The 24,692-nt window shown below is 49.5% G+C and overlaps 1 protein-coding gene across 2 annotated transcripts in view; it reads right to left on the reverse strand.

The window, feature by feature from the left end:
• Window positions 1–679: 679 nt before the first annotated feature.
• LOC112255780 (coiled-coil domain-containing protein 85C-A) overlaps window positions 680–24,692 on the reverse strand; it is a 91,293-nt gene continuing 67,280 nt past the window's right edge. For both annotated transcript variants that reach the window (XM_042325292.1, XM_042325291.1), the window contains 2 exons: window positions 3,884–4,075; window positions 680–2,325 (listed from right to left, as the gene is read on the reverse strand). In XM_042325292.1, coding sequence (XP_042181226.1) covers window positions 2,236–2,325; window positions 3,884–4,075 — 282 coding nt within the window. In that variant the 3' untranslated portion in view covers window positions 680–2,235. The remainder of the gene's footprint in view (window positions 2,326–3,883; window positions 4,076–24,692) is intronic.

Raw genomic sequence — 24,692 nt, forward strand, 5'->3', positions numbered from 1 at the left:
GTAGAGTATAGAACACAGCTATGAAGCTTCATTTAGCTACATAGTGTATTGTACACTGAAGTCCCGCTGGAAGACCTCACATAGAGATGACATCTATGAGACTTCATACAGTATACATAGGGACCTTAGGAGACTTAATTACACACAGTGATCATCTATGAGACTTCATACAGTATACATAGGGACCTTAGGAGACTTAATTACGCACAGTGATCATCTATGAGACTTCATACAGCATACATAGGGATCCTAGGAGACTTAATTACGCACAGTGATCATCTATGAGACTTCATACAGCATACATAGGGACCCTAGGAGACTTAATCACGCACAGTGATCATCTATGAGACTTCATTGAGCATACATAAGAATTGTATGAGACTTGCCAAGGATTGCTAGACTGACTGATTGTACAGTGATAATCTATGAGACCTCATACAGCATACACAGGCCTAACACATGTAATAATGTACAGGAGCCAGCTAAGACACCTTATAAAGTATACATAGGATCCAGCTCCGAGAACTCAGTATACATGCACTGAGTGTACAAAACATTAAGAACTCCTGCTCTTTCCATGACATAGACTAACCAGGTGAATCAGGGTGAAAGTTATGATCCCTTATTGATGTCACTTGTTAAATCCACTTCAATCAGTGTAGATGAAGGGGAGGAGAAAGGTTAAAGAAGGATAAGCCTTGAGACAATTGAGACATGGATTGTGTATGTGTGCCATTCAGAGGTTGAATGGGCAAGAGCTCATAGAGAATACTTAGGACTGGTCAAAATAAGTTGTTTTCAAACCGTTTCAACGATTGTCATATATAAGATCTGCAGATTTGTAAGTGAAAAGTCCCACTTCCATCTAGCAAGAGTCTGACTTTCTGGCATGAACCGTAACCTTCCCTTGAGTTCATGTTTCAGTTAATAGTATGACAGCCTTCTAGTCTGGTCCCAGAACTGTTTGTGCTTTTACCAACTCCATTGCTGTCACTGTAGTCATGTTTGTCATGACAGTTCTATCAGGAGTTTTCAGGAGTGGCTAAGCAGACTGGCCCCCAGGCTATAAGCTTTCAGCCTTGGGAGTACATTTATGAAACTGCACTCGGTGTGCCACTTTCTGTACTTAGTTATAAAGTGTGCATCCCAAATGTCACCCTTTTCCCTATATAGTGTTGGTATAAAGAATAGGATGCCATTTGAGGCACAAACAAACATGAACACTAAAAACAACAGGTAAAAAAATAGCACTACGTTTCGTTAAACATAACCTACTTTAGTGCTAGAATTTAGTTTAACACTTTGAAAGGATTTCCGTCTACATTTGTACACATAGTTCTCTCAGATAAAAGAGGACTACATTATTAAACAGCATCCTACAGCAGCTAGGTTTCACGTTGTATAAACCTATGGCTTGTGATTCTACACTGAAGGAAATGACATCATGCGATTTCCAGTATTTGTCCTCATCTATGTTGTAAGGAGTTGCCAGTCAGTTGGCTGTTGAATGGAAAAGTAATGGAAGTAAAGCCAAGAACAGAACATATCAGGGCCTTGACTTGAGAATAGTAGAATGGTTTGTCCTGGAGTGGTTGTCAGTCTTGAACACTTGGTAGGTGAACATTTACAAACACCAAAACAGACGTTGGTTGGAGATGGCAGAGGGTCAGGTAAAGTACTGTAGCTCAGGTGTAGTGACTGATTGTAAGGGGCAGTTTATCCTCCTCTTCCTTCTCTTTAATGACAAGACACCATAACCAACGCTGGCCGTGGGCACTAGATTACCTGCTGGGTATTGACGAACGGTGTGTCATTCAACATGTAGAATTGTCTTGAAATAAACAGAAAATGAGAGCCAACGTGGTCAGAGGCTATAGGATTGCCAACCGCTGTTTTTAACCCTTCATCGGCGCAGCCTATTTTATCCGATCTAAACTGAGATTTACTGTACCCACTACCCAGGTCAGGTGGGAAGTGGGTAGCCTACATTCCTATATTCACCAGGGGACAATGTTAGGGGAGGCTAAGCACAGAGGTTTGGGTTCAGGCTCGAGTTTGTGGGGATCATCTAGCCACGGTCACACAGTGCTGAGAAAATAGGAGGGTGTCATTTGAGATGTGCCCCTTGTTTGTGCACTCAGTGCTGCGGGTCCATGGTTGTTGTTGTTAATTTGTCTGTCTGTCCGTTTGTCTCATCTGAGTGCTGCTGTGCGCTGGTTAATGTGGTCTTAAGGACTACAAGGGCCCTTTGAACTGGTTCCCAGAGAGATGCTGGCGGATGGAAGGCTTGGATCCTGCAGCGTCACCTAGTTTACGCCACACCACCTGAGAACACAACAGAGTACAGGGAAGTGGGAGGGGGGACACAAAACCCTGTTACACAACGGCTGTATACTATCTACAGTATATCCAGTCCCTTCAGATGAGGGTCTCTAGAAGTGAAATGTAGTACTAATTGACCCTGTGGGTCAAAGGGAGGTCATAGAGAGATGGGAACCATATATATGACTGGAATCCAGCCAACCAATGGGTGTCAACAAAAATGTGCTCCACATAATCTGAGCAGAAAATGCAGTTTTAGGGGGACACAACAACAGCTGTGCAACACTTAACTCCCAACTCTGTGATGAGAGAGAGAGAGGTCGACCCAGGACCATGTAACATAGACCTCATTAGTGACCAGGATGTCTTTATGGTAGATGAGATACTTGACTGTAAATGGCTGCATTGTGTCTCCATGTTCTCTGTCTCTCATGTACAGAGCTCTGTATGGAACAACCAACAGGCATGGCTACTGAAAGCCTGGAAGGGCCCCAGGGCTGTCCCTACGAGAACACTGGTCCCATACTACCCTGCACTCCTCGCCAGGCCTGTCACAGAGTGTATATTATCTTTATAGTGCACTACTTTCTATCCTCCTATTTTATCCTAGGCCTGGGAGGTTTACAGGGGGAATGTATCTGGGAGGTTTACAGGGGGAATGTATCTGGGAGGTTTACAGGGGGAATGTATCTGGGAGGTTTACAGGGGGAATGTATCTGGGAGGTTTACAGGGGAATGTATCTGGGAGGTTTACAGGGGGAATGTATCTGGGAGGTTTACAGAGGGGAATGTATCTGGGAGGTTTACAGGGGAATGTATCTGGGGGAATGTATCTGGGAGGTTTACAGGGGAATGTATCTGGGAGGTTTACAGGGGGAATGTATCTGGGAGGTTTACAGGGGAATGTATCTGGGAGGTTTACAGGGGGAATGTATCTGGGAGGTTTACAGGGGGAATGTATCTGGGAGGTTTACAGGGGGAATGTATCTGGGAGGTTTACAGGGGGAATGGAGCTCGAAGGCTTACGAGGCCACAATAAGAGCTTCCATTGTTTCTCCCAGTGAAGTTATTTTAATTACGCTGACAAGTGTGTCGTAAACACTATGGCTCCTTTATGGGAACCTCCAATTATAGCACGGGGAAGTGAAGGGGTGAGAGGGGGGAGGTTGAGAGGGAGGGATGGAGGGGGGTAATTGTGCAGTAATTGAAACACTGCTCTCCGTCAAAGCGATGGCAGGCTTGTGATTCGGGACAGGCAAACAAACAGAAACTGGGAGGGAGAGGGAGGGAGGGAGGGGGTAGGGAGAGGGGGAGAGGGGGGAGGGAGAGGGGGAGGGAGAGGGAGGGAGGGAGGGGGTAGGGAGAGGGGGAGGGAGAGGGAGGGGGGGAGGGAGAGGGAGGGAGGGGGAGGGAGAGGGGGAGGGAGAGAGAGAGAGGGGGATAGGGAGAGAGAGACGCAACTCATGTATCTTAATCAAGCTCTCATTATTAGCTTACTGGGATAGGATAGAGGAGATGAGAAAGGTAATATGGAAGAGAGGAGAGAGAGAAAGTTTCTTACATTACACATCTCCCTGACGATGGCCTTCTCCTTCTCACTGAGGTCTTCGTCGTAGTCTTCAGGGATCTTCTTCTCCAGGTTCTCATGGACCTCCAGTACCTTCATGGCATGGACCACAGCCTCTGGCTTCTGGCCCACTGGGAGGTAGTCTGCTGGGGGAGACGGCTCACCACTGGGGGACCTACCAGAGCCCTGGAGAGAGAGGAGAGATGGTCAGTGTGGTCACACACACATGAATATACTTTATTCTCTCTCTCTCTCTCTCTCTCTCTCTCACACACACACCATCATGTTAGTAACATCATGCTAATCCCCCCTCTCCCCTCTCTCTCTGGGGTACTATAGTTCACCACCCACCGAAATGAGATTAAATCCTTTCATTCTGGGTGCTGCCCTGGTCCTACCCTGGTAGGGTTACATCTTCCCTGGTGGGGTTACATCTCTCCTGATCCTAACCTGGTTCTACCCTGGTGGGGTTACATCTCTCCTGATCCTAACCTGGTTCTACCCTGGTGGGGTTACATCTCCCCTGATCCTAACCTGGTCCTACCCTGGTTGGGTTACATCTCCCCTGATCCTAACCTGGTTCTACCCTGGTAGGGTTACATCTCCCCTGATCCTAACCTGGTCCTACCCTGGTTGGGTTACATCTCCACTGGTAGGGTTACATCTCCCCTGGTAGGGTTACATCTTCCCTGGAGGGGTTACATCTTCCGTGGTCCTACCCTGGTGGGGTTACATCTCCCTGATCCTAACCTGGTCCTACCCTGGTGGGGTTACAACTCCCCTGGTCCTACCCTGGTGGGGTTACATCTCTCATGATCCTAACCTGGTCCTACCCTGGTGGGGTTACATCTCCTACCCTGATCCTAACCTGGGCCTACACCCTGGTGGGGTTACATCTCTACTGATCCTAACCTGGTCCTACCCTGGTGGGGTTACATCTTCCCTGGTGGGGTTACATCTCCCTGGTGGGGTTACATCTCCCTGATCCTAACCTGGTCCTACCCTGGTGGGGTTACTTCTCTCCTGATCCTAACCTGGTCCTACCCTGGTGGGTTACATCTCCCCTACTGGTGGGGTTACATCTCTCCCTCCTAACCTGGTCCTACCCTGGTGGGGTTACATCTCCCCTGATCCTAACTGGTCCTACCCTGGTGGGGGTTACATCTCTCCTGATCCACATGGGCCTACCCCATCTCCCTGATCCTAACCTGGTCCTACCCTGGTGGAGTTACATCTCTCCTGATCCTAACCTGGTCCTACCCTGGTGGGGTTACATCTCCCCCGATTCTAACCTGGTCCTACCCTGGTAGGGTTACATCTCCCCTGGTAGGGTTACATCTTCCCTGGTGGGTTTACATCTCCCCTGGTCCTACCCCTGGTCCTAACCTGGTTGGGTTACATCTCTCCTGATACTAACTTGGTGCTACCCTGGTGGGGTTACATCTCCCTTGGTCCTACCCTGGTGGGGTGACATCTCTCCTGATCCTAACTTGGTCCTCCCCTGGTGGGGTTACATCTCTCCTGATCCTAACCTCGTCCTACCCTGGTGGGGTTACATCTCCCCTGGTCCTACCCTGGTGGGGTTACATCTCTCCTGATCCTAACTTGGTCCTCCCCTGGTGGGGTTACATCTCTCCTGATCTTAACCTCGTCCTACCCTGGTGGGGTTACATCTCCCCTGGTCGACCCTGGTGGGGTTACATCTCTCCTGATCCTAACCTGGTCCTACCCTGGTGGGGTTACATCTCCCTGATCCTAACCTGGTCCTACCCTGGTGGGGTTACATCTTCCTGGTAGGGTTACATCTTCCCTGGTAGGGTTACATCTCCCCTGGTAGGGTTACATCTTCCCTGGTGGGGTTACATCTTCCCTGGTGGGGTTACATCTCCCTGGTGGGGTTACATCTCCCTGATCCTAACCTGGTCCTACCCTGGTGGGTTTACTTCTACCCTGGTCCTACCCTAGTGGGGTTACATCTCCCCTGGTCCTACCTGGTGGGGTTACATCTCTCCTGATCCTAACCTGGTCCTACCCTGGTGGGGTTACAACATCTCTCCTGATCCTAACCTGGTCCTACCATGGTGGATTTACATCTCCCCTGGTCCTACCATGGTGGGGTTACATCTCTCCTGATCCTAACCTGGTCCTACTCTGGTGGGGTTACATCTCTCCTGATCCTAACCTGGTCCTACCCTGGTAGGGTTACATCTCCCCTGGTAGGGTTACATCTTCCCTGGTGGGTTTACATCTCCCCTGGTCCTACCCTGGTCCTACCCTGGTTGGGTTACATCTCCCTGATTCTAACCTCGTTCTACCCTGGTGGGGTTACATTTCCCCTGGTCCTACCCTGGTGGGGTTACATCTCTCCTGATCCTAACTTGGTCCTACCCTGGTGGGGTTACATCTTCCCTGATCCTAACCTGGTCCTACCCTGGTGGGGTTACATCTCTCCTGATCCTAACCTGGTCCTAACCTGGTGGGGTTACATCTCCCCTGATTCTAACCTGGTCCTACCCTGGTAGGGTTACATCTCCCCTGGTAGGGTTACATCTTCCCTGGTGGGTTTACATCTCCCCTGGTCCTACCCTGGTTGGGTTACATCTCTCCTGATACTAACTTGGTCCTACCCTGGTGGGGTTACATCTCCCTTGGTCCTACCCTGGTGGGGTTACATCTCTCCTGATCCTAACTTGGTCCTCCCCTGGTGGGGTTACATCTCCCTTGGTCCTCCCCCGGTGGGGTTACATCTCTCCTGATCCTAACCTCGTCCTACCCTGGTGGGGTTACATCTCTCCTGATCCTAACTTGGTCCTCCCCTGGTGGGGTTACATCTCTCCTGATCCTAACCTCTTCCTACCCTGGTGGGGTTACATCTCCCCTGGTCGACCCTGGTGGGGTTACATCTCTCCTGATCCTAACCTGGTCCTACCCTGGTGGGGTTACATCTCTCCTGATCCTAACCTGGTCCTACCCTGGTGGGGTTACATCTCCCCTGATTCTAACCTGGTCCTACCCTGGTAGGGTTACATCTCCCCTGGTAGGGTTACATCTTCCCTGGTAGGTTTACATCTCCCCTGGGCCTACCCTGGTCCTACCCTGGTTGGGTTATATCTCCCTGATTCTAACCTGGTCCTACCCTGGTGGGGTCACATCTCTCCTGATCCTAACCTGGTCCTACCCTGGTGGGGTGACATCTCTCCTGGACCTAAACTGGCCCTACCCTGGTAGGGTTACCCTGGTGGGGTTACAACTCCCCTGATCCTAACCTGGTCCTACCCTGTTGGGGTTACATCTCCCCTGGTCGACCCTGGTGGGGTTACATCTCTCCTGATCCTAACCTGGTCCTACCCTGGTGGGGTTACAACATCTCTCCTGATCCTAACCTGGTCCTACCATGGTGGATTTACATCTCCCCTGGTCCTACCATGGTGGGGTTACATCTCTCCTGATCCTAACTTGGTCCTACTCTGGTGGGGTTACATCTCTCCTGATCCTAACCTGGTCCTACCCTGGTAGGGTTACATCTCCCCTGGTAGGGTTACATCTTCCCTGGTGGGTTTACATCTCCCCTGGTCCTACCCTGGTCCTACCCTGGTTGGGTTACATCTCCCCTGATTCTAACCTCGTTCTACCCTGGTGGGGTTACATTTCCCCTGGTCCTACCCTGGTGGGGTTACATCTCTCCTGATCCTAACTTGGTCCTACCCTGGTGGGGTTACATCTTCCCTGATCCTAACCTGGTCCTACACTGGTGGGGTTACATCTCTCCTGATCCTAACCTGGTCCTAACCTGGTGGGGTTACATCTCCCCTGATTCTAACCTGGTCCTACCCTGGTAGGGTTACATCTCCCCTGGTAGGGTTACATCTTCCCTGGTGGGTTTACATCTCCCCTGGTCCTACCCTGGTTGGGTTACATCTCTCCTGATACTAACTTGGTCCTACCCTGGTGGGGTTACATCTCCCTTGGTCCTACCCTGGTGGGGTTACATCTCTCCTGATCCTAACTTGGTCCTCCCCTGGTGGGGTTACATCTCCCTTGGTCCTCCCTGGTGGGGTTACATCTCTCCTGATCCTAACCTCGTCCTACCCTGGTGGGGTTACATCTCTCCTGATCCTAACTTGGTCCTCCCCTGGTGGGGTTACATCTCTCCTGATCCTAACCTCTTCCTACCCTGGTGGGGTTACATCTCCCTGGTCGACCCTGGTGGGGTTACATCTCTCCTGATCCTAACCTGGTCCTACCCTGGTGGGGTTACATCTCTCCTGATCCTAACCTGGTCCTACCCTGGTGGGGTTACATCTCCCCTGATTCTAACCTGGTCCTACCCTGGTAGGGTTACATCTCCCCTGGTAGGGTTACATCTTCCCTGGTAGGTTTACATCTCCCCTGGGCCTACCCTGGTCCTACCCTGGTTGGGTTATATCTCCCCTGATTCTAACCTGGTCCTACCCTGGTGGGGTCACATCTCTCCTGATCCTAACCTGGTCCTACCCTGGTGGGGTGACATCTCTCCTGGACCTAAACTGGCCCTACCCTGGTAGGGTTACCCTGGTGGGGTTACAACTCCCCTGATCCTAACCTGGTCCTACCCTGTTGGGGTTACATCTCCCCTGGTCCTACCCTGGTGGGGTTACATCTCTCCTGATCCTAACTTGGTCCTCCCCTGGTGGGGTTACATCTCTCCTGATCCTAACCTCGTCCTACCCTGGTGGGGTTACATCTCCCCTGGTCGACCCTGGTGGGGTTACATCTCTCCTGATCCTAACCTGGTCCTACCCTGGTGGGGTTACATCTCCCCTGATCCTAACCTGGTCCTACCCTGGTGGGGTTACATCTTCCCTGGTAGGGTTACATCTTCCCTGGTAGGGTTACATCTCCCCTGGTAGGGTTACATCTTCCCTGGTGGGGTTACATCTTCCCTGGTGGGGTTACATCTCCCTGGTGGGGTTACATCTCCCTGATCCTAACCTGGTCCTACCCTGGTGGGTTTACTTCTCCCCTGGTCCTACCCTAGTGGGGTTACATCTCCCCTGGTCCTACCTTGGTGGGGTTACATCTCTCCTGATCCTAACCTGGTTCTACCCTGGTGGGGTTACAACATCTCTCCTGATCCTAACCTGGTCCTACCATGGTGGGTTTACATCTCCCTGGTCCTACCATGGTGGGGTTACATCTCTCCTGATCCTAACTTGGTCCTACTCTGGTGGGGTTACATCTCTCCTGATCCTAACCTGGTCCTACCCTGGTGGGGTTACATCTCCCCTGGTCCTACCCTGGTGGGGTTACATCTCTCCTGATCCTAACTTGGTCCTACCCTGGTGGGGTTACATCTCCCCTGATTCTAACCTGGTCCTACCCTGGTGGGGTTACATCTCTCCTGATCCTAACCCGGTCCTACCCTGGTGGGGTTACATCTCCCCTGATTCTAACCTGGTCCTACCCTGGTAGGGTTACATCTCCCCTGGTAGGGTTACATCTTCCCTGGTGGGTTTACATCTCCCCTGGTCCTACCCTGGTCCTACCCTGGTTGGGTTACATCTCCCCTGATTCTAACCTCGTTCTACCCTGGTGGGGTTACATTTCCCCTGGTCCTACCCTGGTGGGGTTACATCTCTCCTGATCCTAACTTGGTCCTACCCTGGTGGGGTTACATCTCCCCTGATCCTAACCTGGTCCTACCCTGGTGGGGTTACATCTCTCCTGATCCTAACCTGGTCCTAACCTGGTGGGGTTACATCTCCCCTGATTCTAACCTGGTCCTACCCTGGTAGGGTTACATCTCCCCTGGTAGGGTTACATCTTCCCTGGTGGGTTTACATCTCCCCTGGTCCTACCCTGGTTGGGTTACATCTCTCCTGATACCTGGTCCTACCCTGGTGGGGTTACATCTCCCTTGGTCCTACCCTGGTGGGGTTACATCTCTCCTGATCCTAACTTGGTCCTCCCCTGGTGGGGTTACATCTCCCTTGGTCCTCCCCGGTGGGGTTACATCTCTCCTGATCCTAACCTCGTCCTACCCTGGTGGGGTTACATCTCCCCTGGTCCTACCCTGGTGGGGTTACACCTCTCCTGATCCTAACTTGGTCCTCCCCTGGTGGGGTTACATCTCTCCTGATCCTAACCTCTTCCTACCCTGGTGGGGTTACATCTCCCCTGGTCGACCCTGGTGGGGTTACATCTCTCCTGATCCTAACCTGGTCCTACCCTGGTGGGGTTACATCTCTCCTGATCCTAACCTGGTCCTACCCTGGTGGGGTTACATCTCCCCTGATTCTAACCTGGTCCTACCCTGGTAGGGTTACATCTCCCCTGGTAGGGTTACATCTTCCCTGGTAGGTTTACATCTCCCTGGGCCTACCCTGGTCCTACCCTGGTTGGGTTATATCTCCCCTGATTCTAACCTGGTCCTACCCTGGTGGGGTCACATCTCTCCTGATCCTAACCTGGTCCTACCCTGGTGGGGTGACATCTCTCCTGGACCTAAACTGGCCCTACCCTGGTAGGGTTACCCTGGTGGGGTTACAACTCCCCTGATCCTAACCTGGTCCTACCCTGTTGGGGTTACATCTCTCCTTATACTAACTTGGTCTTACCCTGATGGGGTTACATCTCCCCTGGTCCTAACCTGGTCCTACCCTGGTGGGGTTACATCTCCCCTGATCCTAACCTGGGTCTACCTTGGCGGGGTTACATCTCCCCTGGTCCTACACTGGTGGGGTTACATATCCCCTGCTCCTACCCTGGTGGGGTTACATCTCTCCTGATCCTAACTTGGTCCTCCCCTGGTGGGGTTACATCTCTCCTGATCCTAACCTGGTCCTACCCTGTTGGGTTTACATCTCTCCTGATACTAACCTGGTCCTAACCTGGTGGGGTTACATCTCCCCTGATTCTAACCTGGTCCTACCCTGGTAGGGTTACATCTCCCCTGGTAGGGTTACATCTTCCCTGGTGGGTTTACATCTCCCCTGGTCCTACCCTGGTTGGGTTACATCTCTCCTGATACTAACTTGGTCCTACCCTGGTGGGGTTACATCTCCCTTGGTCCTACCCTGGTGGGGTTACATCTCTCCTGATCCTAACTTGGTCCTCCCCTGGTGGGGTTACATCTCTCCTGATCCTAACCTGGTCCTACCCTGGTGGGGTTACATCTCCCCTGGTCCTACCCCTGGTCCTAACCTGGTTGGGTTACATCTCTCCTGATACTAACTTGGTGCTACCCTGGTGGGGTTACATCTCCCTTGGTCCTACCCTGGTGGGGTGACATCTCTCCTGATCCTAACTTGGTCCTCCCCTGGTGGGGTTACATCTCTCCTGATCCTAACCTCGTCCTACCCTGGTCGGGTTACATCTCCCCTGGTCCTACCCTGGTGGGGTTACATCTCTCCTGATCCTAACTTGGTCCTCCCCTGGTGGGGTTACATCTCTCCTGATCCTAACCTCGTCCTACCCTGGTGGGGTTACATCTCCCCTGGTCGACCCTGGTGGGGTTACATCTCTCCTGATCCTAACCTGGTCCTACCCTGGTGGGGTTACATCTCCCTGATCCTAACCTGGTCCTACCCTGGTGGGGTTACATCTCCTGGTAGGGTTACATCTTCCCTGGTAGGGTTACATCTCCCCTGGTAGGGTTACATCTTCCCTGGTGGGGTTACATCTTCCCTGGTGGGGTTACATCTCCCTGATCCTAACCTGGTCCTACCCTGGTGGGTTTACTTCTCCCCTGGTCCTACCCTAGTGGGGTTACATCTCCCCTGGTCCTACCTTGGTGGGGTTACATCTCTCCTGATCCTAACCTGGTCCTACCCTGGTGGGGTTACAACATCTCTCCTGATCCTAACCTGGTCCTACCATGGTGGATTTACATCTCCCCTGGTCCTACCATGGTGGGGTTACATCTCTCCTGATCCTAACTTGGTCCTACTCTGGTGGGGTTACATCTCTCCTGATCCTAACCTGGTCCTACCCTGGTAGGGTTACATCTCCCCTGGTAGGGGTACATCTTCCCTGGTGGGTTTACATCTCCCCTGGTCCTACCCTGGTCCTACCCTGGTTGGGTTACATCTCCCCTGATTCTAACCTCGTTCTACCCTGGTGGGGTTACATTTCCCCTGGTCCTACCCTGGTGGGGTTACATCTCTCCTGATCCTAACTTGGTCCTACCCTGGTGGGGTTACATCTTCCCTGATCCTAACCTGGTCCTGCCCTGGTGGGGTTACATCTCTCCTGATCCTAACCTGGTCCTAACCTGGTGGGGTTACATCTCCCCTGATTCTAACCTGGTCCTACCCTGGTAGGGTTACATCTCCCCTGGTAGGGTTACATCTTCCCTGGTGGGTTTACATCTCCCCTGGTCCTACCCTGGTTGGGTTACATCTCTCCTGATACTAACTTGGTCCTACCCTGGTGGGGTTACATCTCCCTTGGTCCTACCCTGGTGGGGTTACATCTCTCCTGATCCTAACTTGGTCCTCCCCTGGTGGGGTTACATCTCCTTGGTCCTCCCCGGTGGGGTTACATCTCTCCTGATCCTAACCTCGTCCTACCCTGGTGGGGTTACATCTCTCCTGATCTAACTTGGTCCTCCCTGGTGGGGTTACATCTCTCCTGATCCTAACCTCTTCCTACCCTGGTGGGGTTACATCTCCCCTGGTCGACCCTGGTGGGGTTACATCTCTCCTGATCCTAACCTGGTCCTACCCTGGTGGGGTTACATCTCTCCTGATCCTAACCTGGTCCTACCCTGGTGGGGTTACATCTCCCCTGATTCTAACCTGGTCCTACCCTGGTAGGGTTACATCTCCCCTGGTAGGGTTACATCTTCCCTGGTAGGTTTACATCTCCCCTGGGCCTACCCTGGTCCTACCCTGGTTGGGTTATATCTCCCCTGATTCTAACCTGGTCCTACCCTGGTGGGGTCACATCTCTCCTGATCCTAACCTGGTCCTACCCTGGTGGGGTGACATCTCTCCTGGACCTAAACTGGCCCTACCCTGGTAGGGTTACCCTGGTGGGGTTACAACTCCCCTGATCCTAACCTGGTCCTACCCTGTTGGGGTTACATCTCCCCTGGTCGACCCTGGTGGGGTTACATCTCTCCTGATCCTAACCTGGTCCTACCCTGGTGGGGTTACATCTCTCCTGATCCTAACTTGGTCCTCCCTGGTGGGGTTACATCTCTCCTGATCCTAACCTCGTCCTACCCTGGTGGGGTTACATCTCCCCTGGTCGACCCTGGTGGGGTTACATCTCTCCTGATCCTAACCTGGTCCTACCCTGGTGGGGTTACATCTCCCCTGATCCTAACCTGGTCCTACCCTGGTGGGGTTACATCTTCCCTGGTAGGGTTACATCTTCCCTGGTAGGGTTACATCTCCCCTGGTAGGGTTACATCTTCCCTGGTGGGGTTACATCTTCCCTGGTGGGGTTACATCTCCCTGGTGGGGTTACATCTCCCTGATCCTAACCTGGTCCTACCCTGGTGGGTTTACTTCTCCCCTGGTCCTACCCTAGTGGGGTTACATCTCCCCTGGTCCTACCTTGGTGGGGTTACATCTCTCCTGATCCTAACCTGGTTCTACCCTGGTGGGGTTACAACATCTCTCCTGATCCTAACCTGGTCCTACCATGGTGGGTTTACATCTCCCCTGGTCCTACCATGGTGGGGTTACATCTCTCCTGATCCTAACTTGGTCCTACTCTGGTGGGGTTACATCTCTCCTGATCCTAACCTGGTCCTACCCTGGTGGGGTTACATCTCCCCTGGTCCTACCCTGGTGGGGTTACATCTCTCCTGATCCTAACTTGGTCCTACCCTGGTGGGGTTACATCTCCCCTGATTCTAACCTGGTCCTACCCTGGTGGGGTTACATCTCTCCTGATCCTAATCCGGTCCTACCCTGGTGGGGTTACATCTCCCCTGATTCTAACCTGGTCCTACCCTGGTAGGGTTACATCTCCCCTGGTAGGGTTACATCTTCCCTGGTGGGTTTACATCTCCCCTGGTCCTACCCTGGTCCTACCCTGGTTGGGTTACATCTCACCTGATTCTAACCTCGTTCTACCCTGGTGGGGTTACATTTCCCCTGGTCCTACCCTGGTGGGGTTACATCTCTCCTGATCCTAACTTGGTCCTACCCTGGTGGGGTTACATCTCCCCTGATCCTAACCTGGTCCTACCCTGGTGGGGTTACATCTCTCCTGATCCTAACCTGGTCCTAACCTGGTGGGGTTACATCTCCCCTGATTCTAACCTGGTCCTACCCTGGTAGGGTTACATCTCCCCTGGTAGGGTTACATCTTCCCTGGTGGGTTTACATCTCCCCTGGTCCTACCCTGGTTGGGTTACATCTCTCCTGATACTAACTTGGTCCTACCCTGGTGGGGTTACATCTCCCTTGGTCCTACCCTGGTGGGGTTACATCTCTCCTGATCCTAACTTGGTCCTCCCCTGGTGGGGTTACATCTCCCTTGGTCCCTCCCCGGTGGGGTTACATCTCTCCTGATCCTAACCTCGTCCTACCCTGGTGGGGTTACATCTCCCCTGGTCCTACCCTGGTGGGGTTACACCTCTCCTGATCCTAACTTGGTCCTCCCCTGGTGGGGTTACATCTCTCCTGATCCTAACCTCTTCCTACCCTGGTGGGGTTACATCTCCCTGGTCGACCCTGGTGGGGTTACATCTCTCCTGATCCTAACCTGGTCCTACCCTGGTGGGGTTACATCTCTCCTGATCCTAACCTGGTCCTACCCTGGTGGGGTTACATCTCCCCTGATTCTAACCTGGTCCTACCCTGGTAGGGTTACATCTCCCCTGGTAGGGTTACATCTTCCCTGGTAGGTTTACATCTCCCCTGGGCCTACCCTGGTCCTACCCTGGTTGGGTTATATCTCCCCTGATTCTAACCTGGTCCTACCCTGGTGGGGTCACATCTCTCCTGATCCTAACCTGGTCCTACCCTGGTGGGGTGACATCTCTCCTGGACCTAAACTGGCCCTACCCTGGTAGGGTTACCCTGGTGGGGTTACAACTCCCCTGATCCTAACCTGGTCCTACCCTGTTGGGGTTACATCTCTCCTTATACTAACTTGGTCTTACCCTGATGGGGTTACATCTCCCCTGGTCCTAACCTGGTCCTACCCTGGTGGGGTTACATCTCCCCTGATCCTAACCTGGGCCTACCCTGGCGGGGTTACATCTCCCCTGGTCCTACACTGGTGGGGTTACATATCCCCTGCTCCTACCCTGGTGGGGTTACATCTCTCCTGATCCTAACTTGGTCATCCCCTGGTGGGGTTACATCTCTCCTGATCCTAACCTGGTCCTACCCTGTTGGGTTTACATCTCTCCTGATACTAACCTGGTCCTAACCTGGTGGGGTTACATCTCCCCTGATTCTAACCTGGTCCTACCCTGGTAGGGTTACATCTCCCCTGGTAGGGTTACATCTTCCCTGGTGGGTTTACATCTCCCCTGGTCCTACCCTGGTTGGGTTACATCTCTCCTGATACTAACTTGGTCCTACCCTGGTGGGGTTACATCTCCCTTGGTCCTACCCTGGTGGGGTTACATCTCTCCTGATCCTAACTTGGTCCTCCCCTGGTGGGGTTACATCTCCCTTGGTCCTCCCCCGGTGGGGTTACATCTCTCCTGATCCTAACCTCGTCCTACCCTGGTGGGGTTACATCTCCCCTGGTCCTACCCTGGTGGGGTTACACCTCTCCTGATCCTAACTTTGTCCTACCCTGGTGGGGTTACATCTCCCCTGATCCTAACCTGGTCCTACCCTGGTGCGTTTATTCTCCTCTGGTCCTCCCCTGGTGGGGTTACATCTCCCCTGATCCTAACCTGGTCGTACCTTGGTGGGGTTACATCTCCCCTGGTCCTACCCTGGTGCGGTTACATCTCCCCTGGTCCTACCCTGGTGGGGTTACATCTCCCCTGATTCTAACCTGGTCCTACCCTGGTGGGGTTACATCTCCCCTGTGTCTTTCCATCTCTGGGTCACAGCTGATGCACAAAGAGGTATTTGAGGGAGAGGAGCAGTAGTCCTGACTATCCTATCCCTCCCCAGTACATGTCAGTCCCAGCACTCACTGTCCAAGCCCTTAGCTATCTCTATCCCTGGTCCTATCCCAATACAGCTCAGTCCCATCACTCACTGTCCAAACCCTTAGTTATCTCTATCCCTGGTCCTATCCCAATACAGCTCAGTCCCATCACTCACTGTCCAAACCCTTAGTTATCTCTATCCCTGGTCCTATCCCAATACAGCTCAGTCCCATCACTCACTGTCCAAACCCTTAGTTATCTCTATCCCTGGTCCTATCCCAATACAGCTCAGTCCCATCACTCACTGTCCAAACCCTTAGTTATCTCTATCCCTGGTCCTATCCCAATACAGCTCAGTCCCATCACTCACTGTCCAAACCCTTAGTTATCTCTATCCCTGGTCCTATCCCAATACAGCTCAGTCCCATCACTCACTGTCCAAACCCTTAGTTATCTCTATCCCTGGTCCTATCCCAATACAGCTCAGTCCCATCACTCACTGTCCAAACCCTTAGTTATCTCTATCCCTGGTCCTATCCCAATACAGCTCAGTCCCAGCCTTTTGAGCACCACTCTTGCATTAAATCCTCAACAATCCCAGCCAGCATTCCAACACTGGTGCCCCTGGGGGAGAGAGAGAGAGAGAGAGAGAGAGAGAGAGAGAGAGAGAGAGGGTCTGACTGGAGTGTGAGCAACACACACAAAGGAGAGAGGCAATAACAACAGCTCCAGGGTGAATGGTGTAGGCCCCTGCTGTAGAGGTATTATAGAAGAGGAAGGAAGTGAACCTGATCCGCCTGACAGTCTACTGTTACAGAGCCTGTATCAATACCTAGTAGCAATCCTCAGAGAACACTGAGATAGACACCACACTTATGTGCATCCCAAATGGCACCCTACTACAAAAGTAGTGCAATATGTAGGGAATATGGTGGCATTTGGGATGTCGACTGAACAAAGTCAGTTTAAAAGAAAACATAAATAGAGGCTCTAGTTTAAAAGACATTAACAACCAACCATTTTTACAAGACAGAATCCCTCATTAAAAGTCCATTGCAACTGCTACTGTGTCAAAGAGAATCTTGATTGACATTTGATTGGCTGCTCTTGTTATTAGATGGTTGGGATTTTGCCTCAGTCAGTGCTACAGCGATGTGATCACGATCACTGGGCTAATTTTAGCATGTGACGGATGTAGGGGGGTGTAGGGGCTATAGAGGGGGGGTTAGCAAGGGTGGGGGCGACCCTCTCAACAATAGGTACCATCTCTCTCTACGTATCACAGGTAACCCCTCACAACACGTATTGACGTAGCACACAGGTTATGCCAAACAATAAGCAAATATGTTCTTTATTTCTACAACACTGGACACCACCCACCATAAACTTTAAAGTGTGTATCAGTCCATGTCATTGTCTGAGCGGAATGTGAATAGACGTGAGAGAGAGAGGTCATAATCAGATAAGCTCCTGCATTTTTCAGCATGTTCTTAAAAAATATAGATTTAGAGTTGGATAAACTTGGATTTTTTTGTCATATACATATAACAGGATGCTACCCTCTACAACATAACCTTCGCTCCAAATCAAAACTCAAAACCCACAACCTGATCTTGGATGGAATTACGGAATCACCTGGAAGGCTTACAACTACCAAAGATCATTATTCCAAAGCTATACAGCAAATGCTCTGGAAACCTGAAAACACCAACCTAGAACTGAGTGATTAAGGTTTAGTCTGAAGCTTTATTTTATTTCCAAAAGCCAAAAAGAAAAATCATTTCCATTACTTTATATGGACTGAATGCTAAATTAAGGCTGCCAAGCTTGATACTACTTCAATTAGCACCGATGTGTCAAGTGAGAGCTGTCAAAGCTCTTTAGCCCAAGAATGGCAGGAGAGTCGCACAGTCTACTCCAACCAAATGGAGAGGCCTTGGAAGCTGCCTCCCGCTGTTCAGAGGTCATTCAAATACAGCACCCTGTGTATGCAAAGAATGATAAGGCAAGAAAAGATCACAACATGAAGCTCCTTATGGAAAATCAAGAGACATTTTTTGCTATTATAAAAATGGGAACATCAGCAACCTCATCTTCCACACAGAACATCCTCTGTCCTAGCAGAGTGCAATATTAGCACACTACCCCTCTAATAAGGGGCGTGTTAACGAGGGATGGAAACTCAGGATACGAGACAACGAGGACTCTGAGTCAGCTAATACAGTTGAAGTTGGAAGTTTACATACACCTTAGCCAAATACATTTAAACTCAGTTTTTCAAAATTCCTGACATTTAATCCGAGAAAAATTCCCTGGTTTAGGTCAGTTAGGATCACCATTTTTTTTTTAAAGAATGTCAAATTTCAGCTATTATTTCTTTCATCACATTCCCAGTGGGTCAGAAGTTTACATACACTGAATTAGTATTTGGTAGCATTGCCTTTATTATTTTTTTACTTGGGTCAAACATTTCAGGTAGCCTTCCACAAGCTTCCCAACATTCACCCAGATGGGTGAATGTTGGCCCATTCCTCCTGACAGAGCTGGTGTAACTGAGTCAGGTTTGTAGGCTTCCTTGCTCGCACACACTTTCAGTTCTGCCCACAAATTGTCTATAGGATTGAGGTCAGGGCTTTGTGATGGCCACTCCAATACCTTGACTTTGTTGTCCTTAAGCCATTTTGCCACAACTTTGGAAGTATGCTTGGGGTCATTGTCAATTTGGAAGACCCATTTGCGACCAAACTTTAACTTCCTGACTTATGTCTTGAGATGTTGCTTCAAAATATCCACATAATTTTTCTTCCCTCATGATGACATCTATTTTGTGAAGTGCACCAGTCCCTCCTGCAGCAAAGCACCCCCACAACATGGTGCTGCCACCCCCGTGCTTCACGGTTGGGATGGTGTTCTTCGGATTGCAAGCCTCCCCCTTTTTCCTCCAAACATAATGATGGTCATTATGGTCAAACAGATCTATTTTTGTTTCATCAGATCAGAGGACATTTCTCCAAAAAGTATGATCTTTGTCCCCATGTGCAGTTGTAAACCATAGTCTGGCTTTTTTAAAGGCGGTTTGGAGCAGTGGCTTCTTCCTTGCTGAGCGGCCTTTCAGGTTATGATGATATAGGACTCGTTTTGCTGTGGATATAGATACTTTTGTACCTGTTTCCTCCAGCATCTTTACAAGGTCCTTTGCTGTTGTTCTGGGATTGATTTGCACTTTCGCACCAAAGTACATTAATCTCTAGGAGACAGAACGCATCTCCTTCCTGAGCGGTATGACAGCTGCGTGATCCCATGGTATTTATACTTGCGTACTATTGTTACTACAGATGAACATGGTACCTTCAGGCGTTTGGAAATTGCTCCCAAGGATGAATCAGACTTGTGGAGGTCTACAATTTTTTTTCTGTAGTCTTGGCTAATTTATTTTGATTTTCTCATGATGTCAAGCAAAGAGGCACTGTGTATGAAGGTAGGCCTTGAAATACATCCACAGGTACACCTCCAATTGACTCAAATAATGTTAATTAGCCTATCAGAAGCTTCTAAAGCCATTACATCATTTTCAGGAATATTCCAAGCTGTTTAAAGGCACAGTCAACTTAGTGTATGTAAACTTCTGACCCACTGGAATTGTGATACAGTGAATTATAAGTGAAATAATCTGTCTGTAAACAATTGTTGGAAAAATTACTTGTGTCCTGCACAAAGTAGATGTCCTAACCAACTTGCCAAAACTATAGTTTGTTAACAAGAAATTTGTGGAGTGGTTGAAAAACTAGTTTTAATGAGGCCAACCTAAGTGTATGTAAACTTACGACTTCAACTGTATAAATCTCTATAAATTTGGAACAGTACTGGTACAGGGCAACCCCAAAAGGTTTCAGCTGGACTTTCACCTAATCAAAGAATTAGCTCAGCGGGAGAAGCTCTCCCTTGAGAAAGATATCCCCACCCCGAGCGAGTCAGACCAGAGCTCTTCATTATATAACCCCACAGACGAGCAACCCCAAGCGGAAAGTCATCCTCCCAGCAGAGTACTACCCCCTCATTGAAATGAAGGATACATTTACCCAGCTGGAGGTAGGGCAGGTGGAGCTGGAACAGCAGGTGATTACACTCCAGTCAGCACAGACCCAGACAACAGTCCAGCACAACAACACCCCCTTCACCAGACCCGGAGAGCTGGGGGTGGAGAGAGACATATCTGCACTCTGGACTGTGGTGAGACAACTTCAACAGGAGAAAGAGCAGGAGAAGAACAGAGCACTAAAGGAGAGGATCAGACTGCTGGTGGTGGGGGTGAGGGGGATGGTGTGTGACAGAGAACAACCCACTAGAGAGGTGGCAACCCCTGCAGAGAAGCCAGCAGACCAGCCCACCTCAGCTCCTGACAAAAGTCTCGACACCACAGCAGAAGAGTCCACCCCAGACCCTGACCACGTCGACATCAGAGTAGGACAGACAAATGAAGAACCCCAAGCCCAGGGGATCTCACCCCCTCTGGGCACCCCCTGTCAGCCACTCTGATAGCCCTCCTGACAACCCCCCCCACACACCCAATGAGGACATACACAAGACACAGATTGTACTCCTTATGGAATCAGACGGAAAATACAGTGGGGATAACAAGTATTTGATACACTGCCGATTTTGCAGGTTTTCCTACTTACGAAGCATGTAGAGGTCTGTAATTTTTATCATAGGTACACTTCAACTGTGAGGGACGGAATCTAGAAAATCACATTGTGTGATTTTTAAGTAATTAATTTGCATTTTATTGCATGACATAAGTACTTGATACATCAGAAAAGCAGGTCCTTAATATTTGGTACAGAAACCTTTGTTTGCAATTACAGAGATCATACGTTTCCTGTAGTTCTTGACCAGGTTTGCACAGACTGCAGCAGGGATTTTGGCCCACTCCTCCATACAGACCTTCTCCAGATCCTTCAGGTTTCGGGGCTGTCGCTGGGCAATACGGACTTTCCTCTCCCTCCAAAGATTTTCTTTTGGGTTCAGGTCTGGAGACTGGCTAGGCCACTCCAGGACCTTGAGATGCTTCTTACGGAGCCACTCCTTAGTTGCCTTGGCTGTGTGTTTCGGGTCGTTGTCATGCTGGAAGACCCAGCCACGACCCATCTTCAATGCTCTTACTGAGGGAAGGAGGTTGTTGGCCAAGATCTCGCAATACATGGCCCCATCCATCCTCCCCTCAATACGGTGCAGTCATCCTGTCCCCTTTGCAGAAAAGCATCCCCAAAGAATGATGTTTCCACCTCCATGCTTCACGGTTGGGATGGTGTTCTTGGGGTTGTACTCATCCTTCTTCTTCCTCCAAACACGGCGAGTGGAGTTTAGACCAAAAAGCTCTATTTTTGTCTCATCAGACCACATGACCTCCTCCCATTCCTCCTCTGGATCATTCAGATGGTCATTGGCAAACTTAAGACGGGAGCTGGCTTGAGCAGGGGGACCTTGCGTGCGCTGCAGGATTTTAATCCATGACGGCATAGTGTGTTACTAATGGTTTTCTTTGAGACTGTGGTCCCAGCTCTCTTCAGGTCATTGACCAGGTCCTGCCGTGTAGTTCTGGGCTGATCCCTCACCTTCCTCATGATCATTGATGCCCCACGAGGTGAGATCTTGCATGGAGCCCCAGACCAAGGGTGATTGCCCGTCATCTTGAACTTCTTCCATTTTCTAATAATTGCGCCAACAGTTGTTGCCTTCTCACCAAGCTGCTTGCCTATTGTCCTGTAGCCCATCCCAGCCTTGTGCAGGTCTACAATTTTATCCCTGATGTCCTTACACAGCTCTCTGGTCTTGGCCATTGTGGAGAGTTTGGAGTCTGTTTGATTGAGTGTGTAGACAGGTGTCTTTTATACAGGTAACGAGTTCAAACAGGTGCAGTTAATACAGGTAATGAGTGGAGAACAGGAGGACTTCTTAAAGACAAACTAACAGGTCTGTGAGAGGCGGAATTCTTACTGGTTGGTAGGTGATCAAATACCAGGCTCTGCCGTAACCGGCCGCGACCGGGGGGTCCGTGGGGCGACGCACAATTGGCCTAGCGTCATCCGGGTTAGGGAGGGTTTGGCCGGTAGGGAAATCCTTGTCTCATCGTGCACCAGCGACTCCTGTGGCGGGCCGGGCGCAGTGCGCGCTAACCAAGGTTGCCAGGTGCACGGTGTTTCCTCCGACTCATTGGTGCGGCTGGCTTCCGGGTTGGATGGCGGATAGTAGCTACTAAAACAATTGGATACCACGAAATTGGGGAGAAAAAGGGGTCAAATTCAACACCAAAAAAACAACAACAAAAAATAAATACTTATGTCATGCAATAAAATGCTAATTAATTACTTAAAAATCATACAATGTGATTTTCTGGAATTTTGTTTTAGATTCCGTCTCTCACAGTTGAAGTGTACCTATGAAAATTACAGACCTCTACATAAGAGTAGGAAAACCTGCCAAATTGGCAGTGTATCAAATACTTGTTCTCCCCACTGTGTAGCTCATCTCGTGGCAGTAGTACTGTAGACTACTTTATCACTGACCTCATCCCAGAGTCGTTCAGAGTGTTCACGTCCAGCCCATTAACACCCCTATCAGATCACTGCCAAACCACAGTCTATCTGAACAGAGCAATTACCAATCATGAAGCATCAAAGCCAAAGGAACTGAGTAATATTATGAAAAAAAAGGCAACAACAAATTCAATCCCTTTATGACAACTTCCTGGCCAAAATATTCCACTGTAATAGTGAAGGTGTAAATTTGGCAGTAGAAAATGTTAACAATATATTTGACCTCTCAGCTTCCCTATCAAATCTAAAAATTTAAAACAGAAAACCAAAGAAAATGGACAACAATGACAAATGATTTGATGAAGAATGTAAAAACGAAAGAAAGAAATTGAAAAACTTGTCCAACCAAAAACATAGAGACCCAGAAAACCTGAGTCTACTCCTTCACTACGGTGAATCACTAAAACAATACAGAAATACACTACAGAAGAAGAAGGAACAGCACGTCAGAAATCAGCTCAATGTAACTGAAGAATCCACAGACTCTAACCACTTCTGGGAAAATGGGAAAACACTAAACAAACAACAACATGAAGAATTATCCATCCAAAATGGAGAGGTATGGGTAAAGCACTTATCCAATCTTTTTGGCCCTAACAAAGAACCATTGGCAAAAACATATATATGATCAAATACAAATCTTAGAATCAACTTTTAAAGACTACCAGAACTCACTGGATTCTCCAATTACCTGGAATGAACTACAGGACAAAATAAAAACCCTCCAACCCAAAAAGGCCTGTGGTGTTGATGGTATCCTCAATGAAATGATAAAATATACAGACAACAAATTCCAATTGGCTATACTAAAACTCTTTAACATCATCCTTAGCTCTGGCATCTTCCCCAATATTTGTAACCAAGGACTGATCACCCTAATCTTCAAAAGTGGAGACAAATTTGACCCCAATAACTCCCGGGTGATATGTGTCAACAGCAACATTGGGAAAATCCTCTGCATTGTCATTAACAGCAGACTCGTACATTTCCTCAGTGAAAACAATGCACTCAGCATATGTCAAATTGGCTTTTTACCAAATTACCGTCTGTCAGACCACATATTCACCTTGCACAACCTTATTGACAAACAAACAAACCAAAACAAAGGCAATGTCTTCTAATTATTGTTGATTTAACAAAATATTTTGACTCAATTTGGCATGATTGTCTGCTATACAAATTGATTGAAACTAATGTTGGGGGGAAAAAAATCAACATTATAAAATCCATGTACACCAACAACAAGTGTGTGGATAAAATTGGCTGAAAACACACACTTTTCTATCCACAGGGCCGTGGGGTGACACAGGGATGCAGCCTAAGCCCCACCCTCTTCAACATATATATCAACGAATTGGCGAGGGCACCAGAACAGTCTGCAGCACCCGGCCTCACCCTACTAGAATCTGAAGTCAAATGTCTACTGTTTGCTGATGATCTGGCGCTTTTGTCCCCAACCAAGGAGGGCCTACAGCAGCACCTAGATCTTCTGCACAGATTCTATCAGACCTGGGCCCTGACAGTAAATCTCAGTAAAACAAAAATAATGGTGTTCCAAAAAAGGTCCAGTTGCCAGGACCACAAATACAAATTCCATCTAGACACAGTTGCCCTAGAGCACACAAAAAAACTATACATTAGTGCCACAGGTAACTTCCACAAAGCTGTGAACGATCTGAGACAAGTAAAGAAGGGCCTTCTATGCCATCAAAAGGAAAATACAATTTGACACTGCCAATTAGGATCTGAAAAAAATATATATGAATCTGTTATAGAACCCATTGCCTATATGGTTGTGAGGTCTGAACCAAGAATTCACAAAATGGGACAAACACCAAATGGAGACTCTGCATGCAGAATACGGCAAAAACAATCCTCTGCATGCAGAGCAGAATTAGGCAGACACCCGCTAATTATCAAAATCCAGAAAAGAGACGTTAAATTCTACAACCACCTAAAAGGAAGCGATTCCCAAACCTTCCATAACAAAGCCATCCCCTACAGAAAGATGAACCTGGAGAAGAGTCCCCTCAGCAAGCTGGTCCTGGGTCTCTGTTCACAAACACAAACAGACTCCACAGAGCCATCCCCTACAGAAAGATGAACCTGGAGAAGAGTCCCCTCAGCAAGCTGGTCCTGGGTCTCTGTTCAC

Source organism: Oncorhynchus tshawytscha, linkage group LG08 (genome assembly GCF_018296145.1).
Source record: "Oncorhynchus tshawytscha isolate Ot180627B linkage group LG08, Otsh_v2.0, whole genome shotgun sequence".
In the NCBI taxonomy this organism is placed as follows: domain Eukaryota; kingdom Metazoa; phylum Chordata; class Actinopteri; order Salmoniformes; family Salmonidae; genus Oncorhynchus; species Oncorhynchus tshawytscha.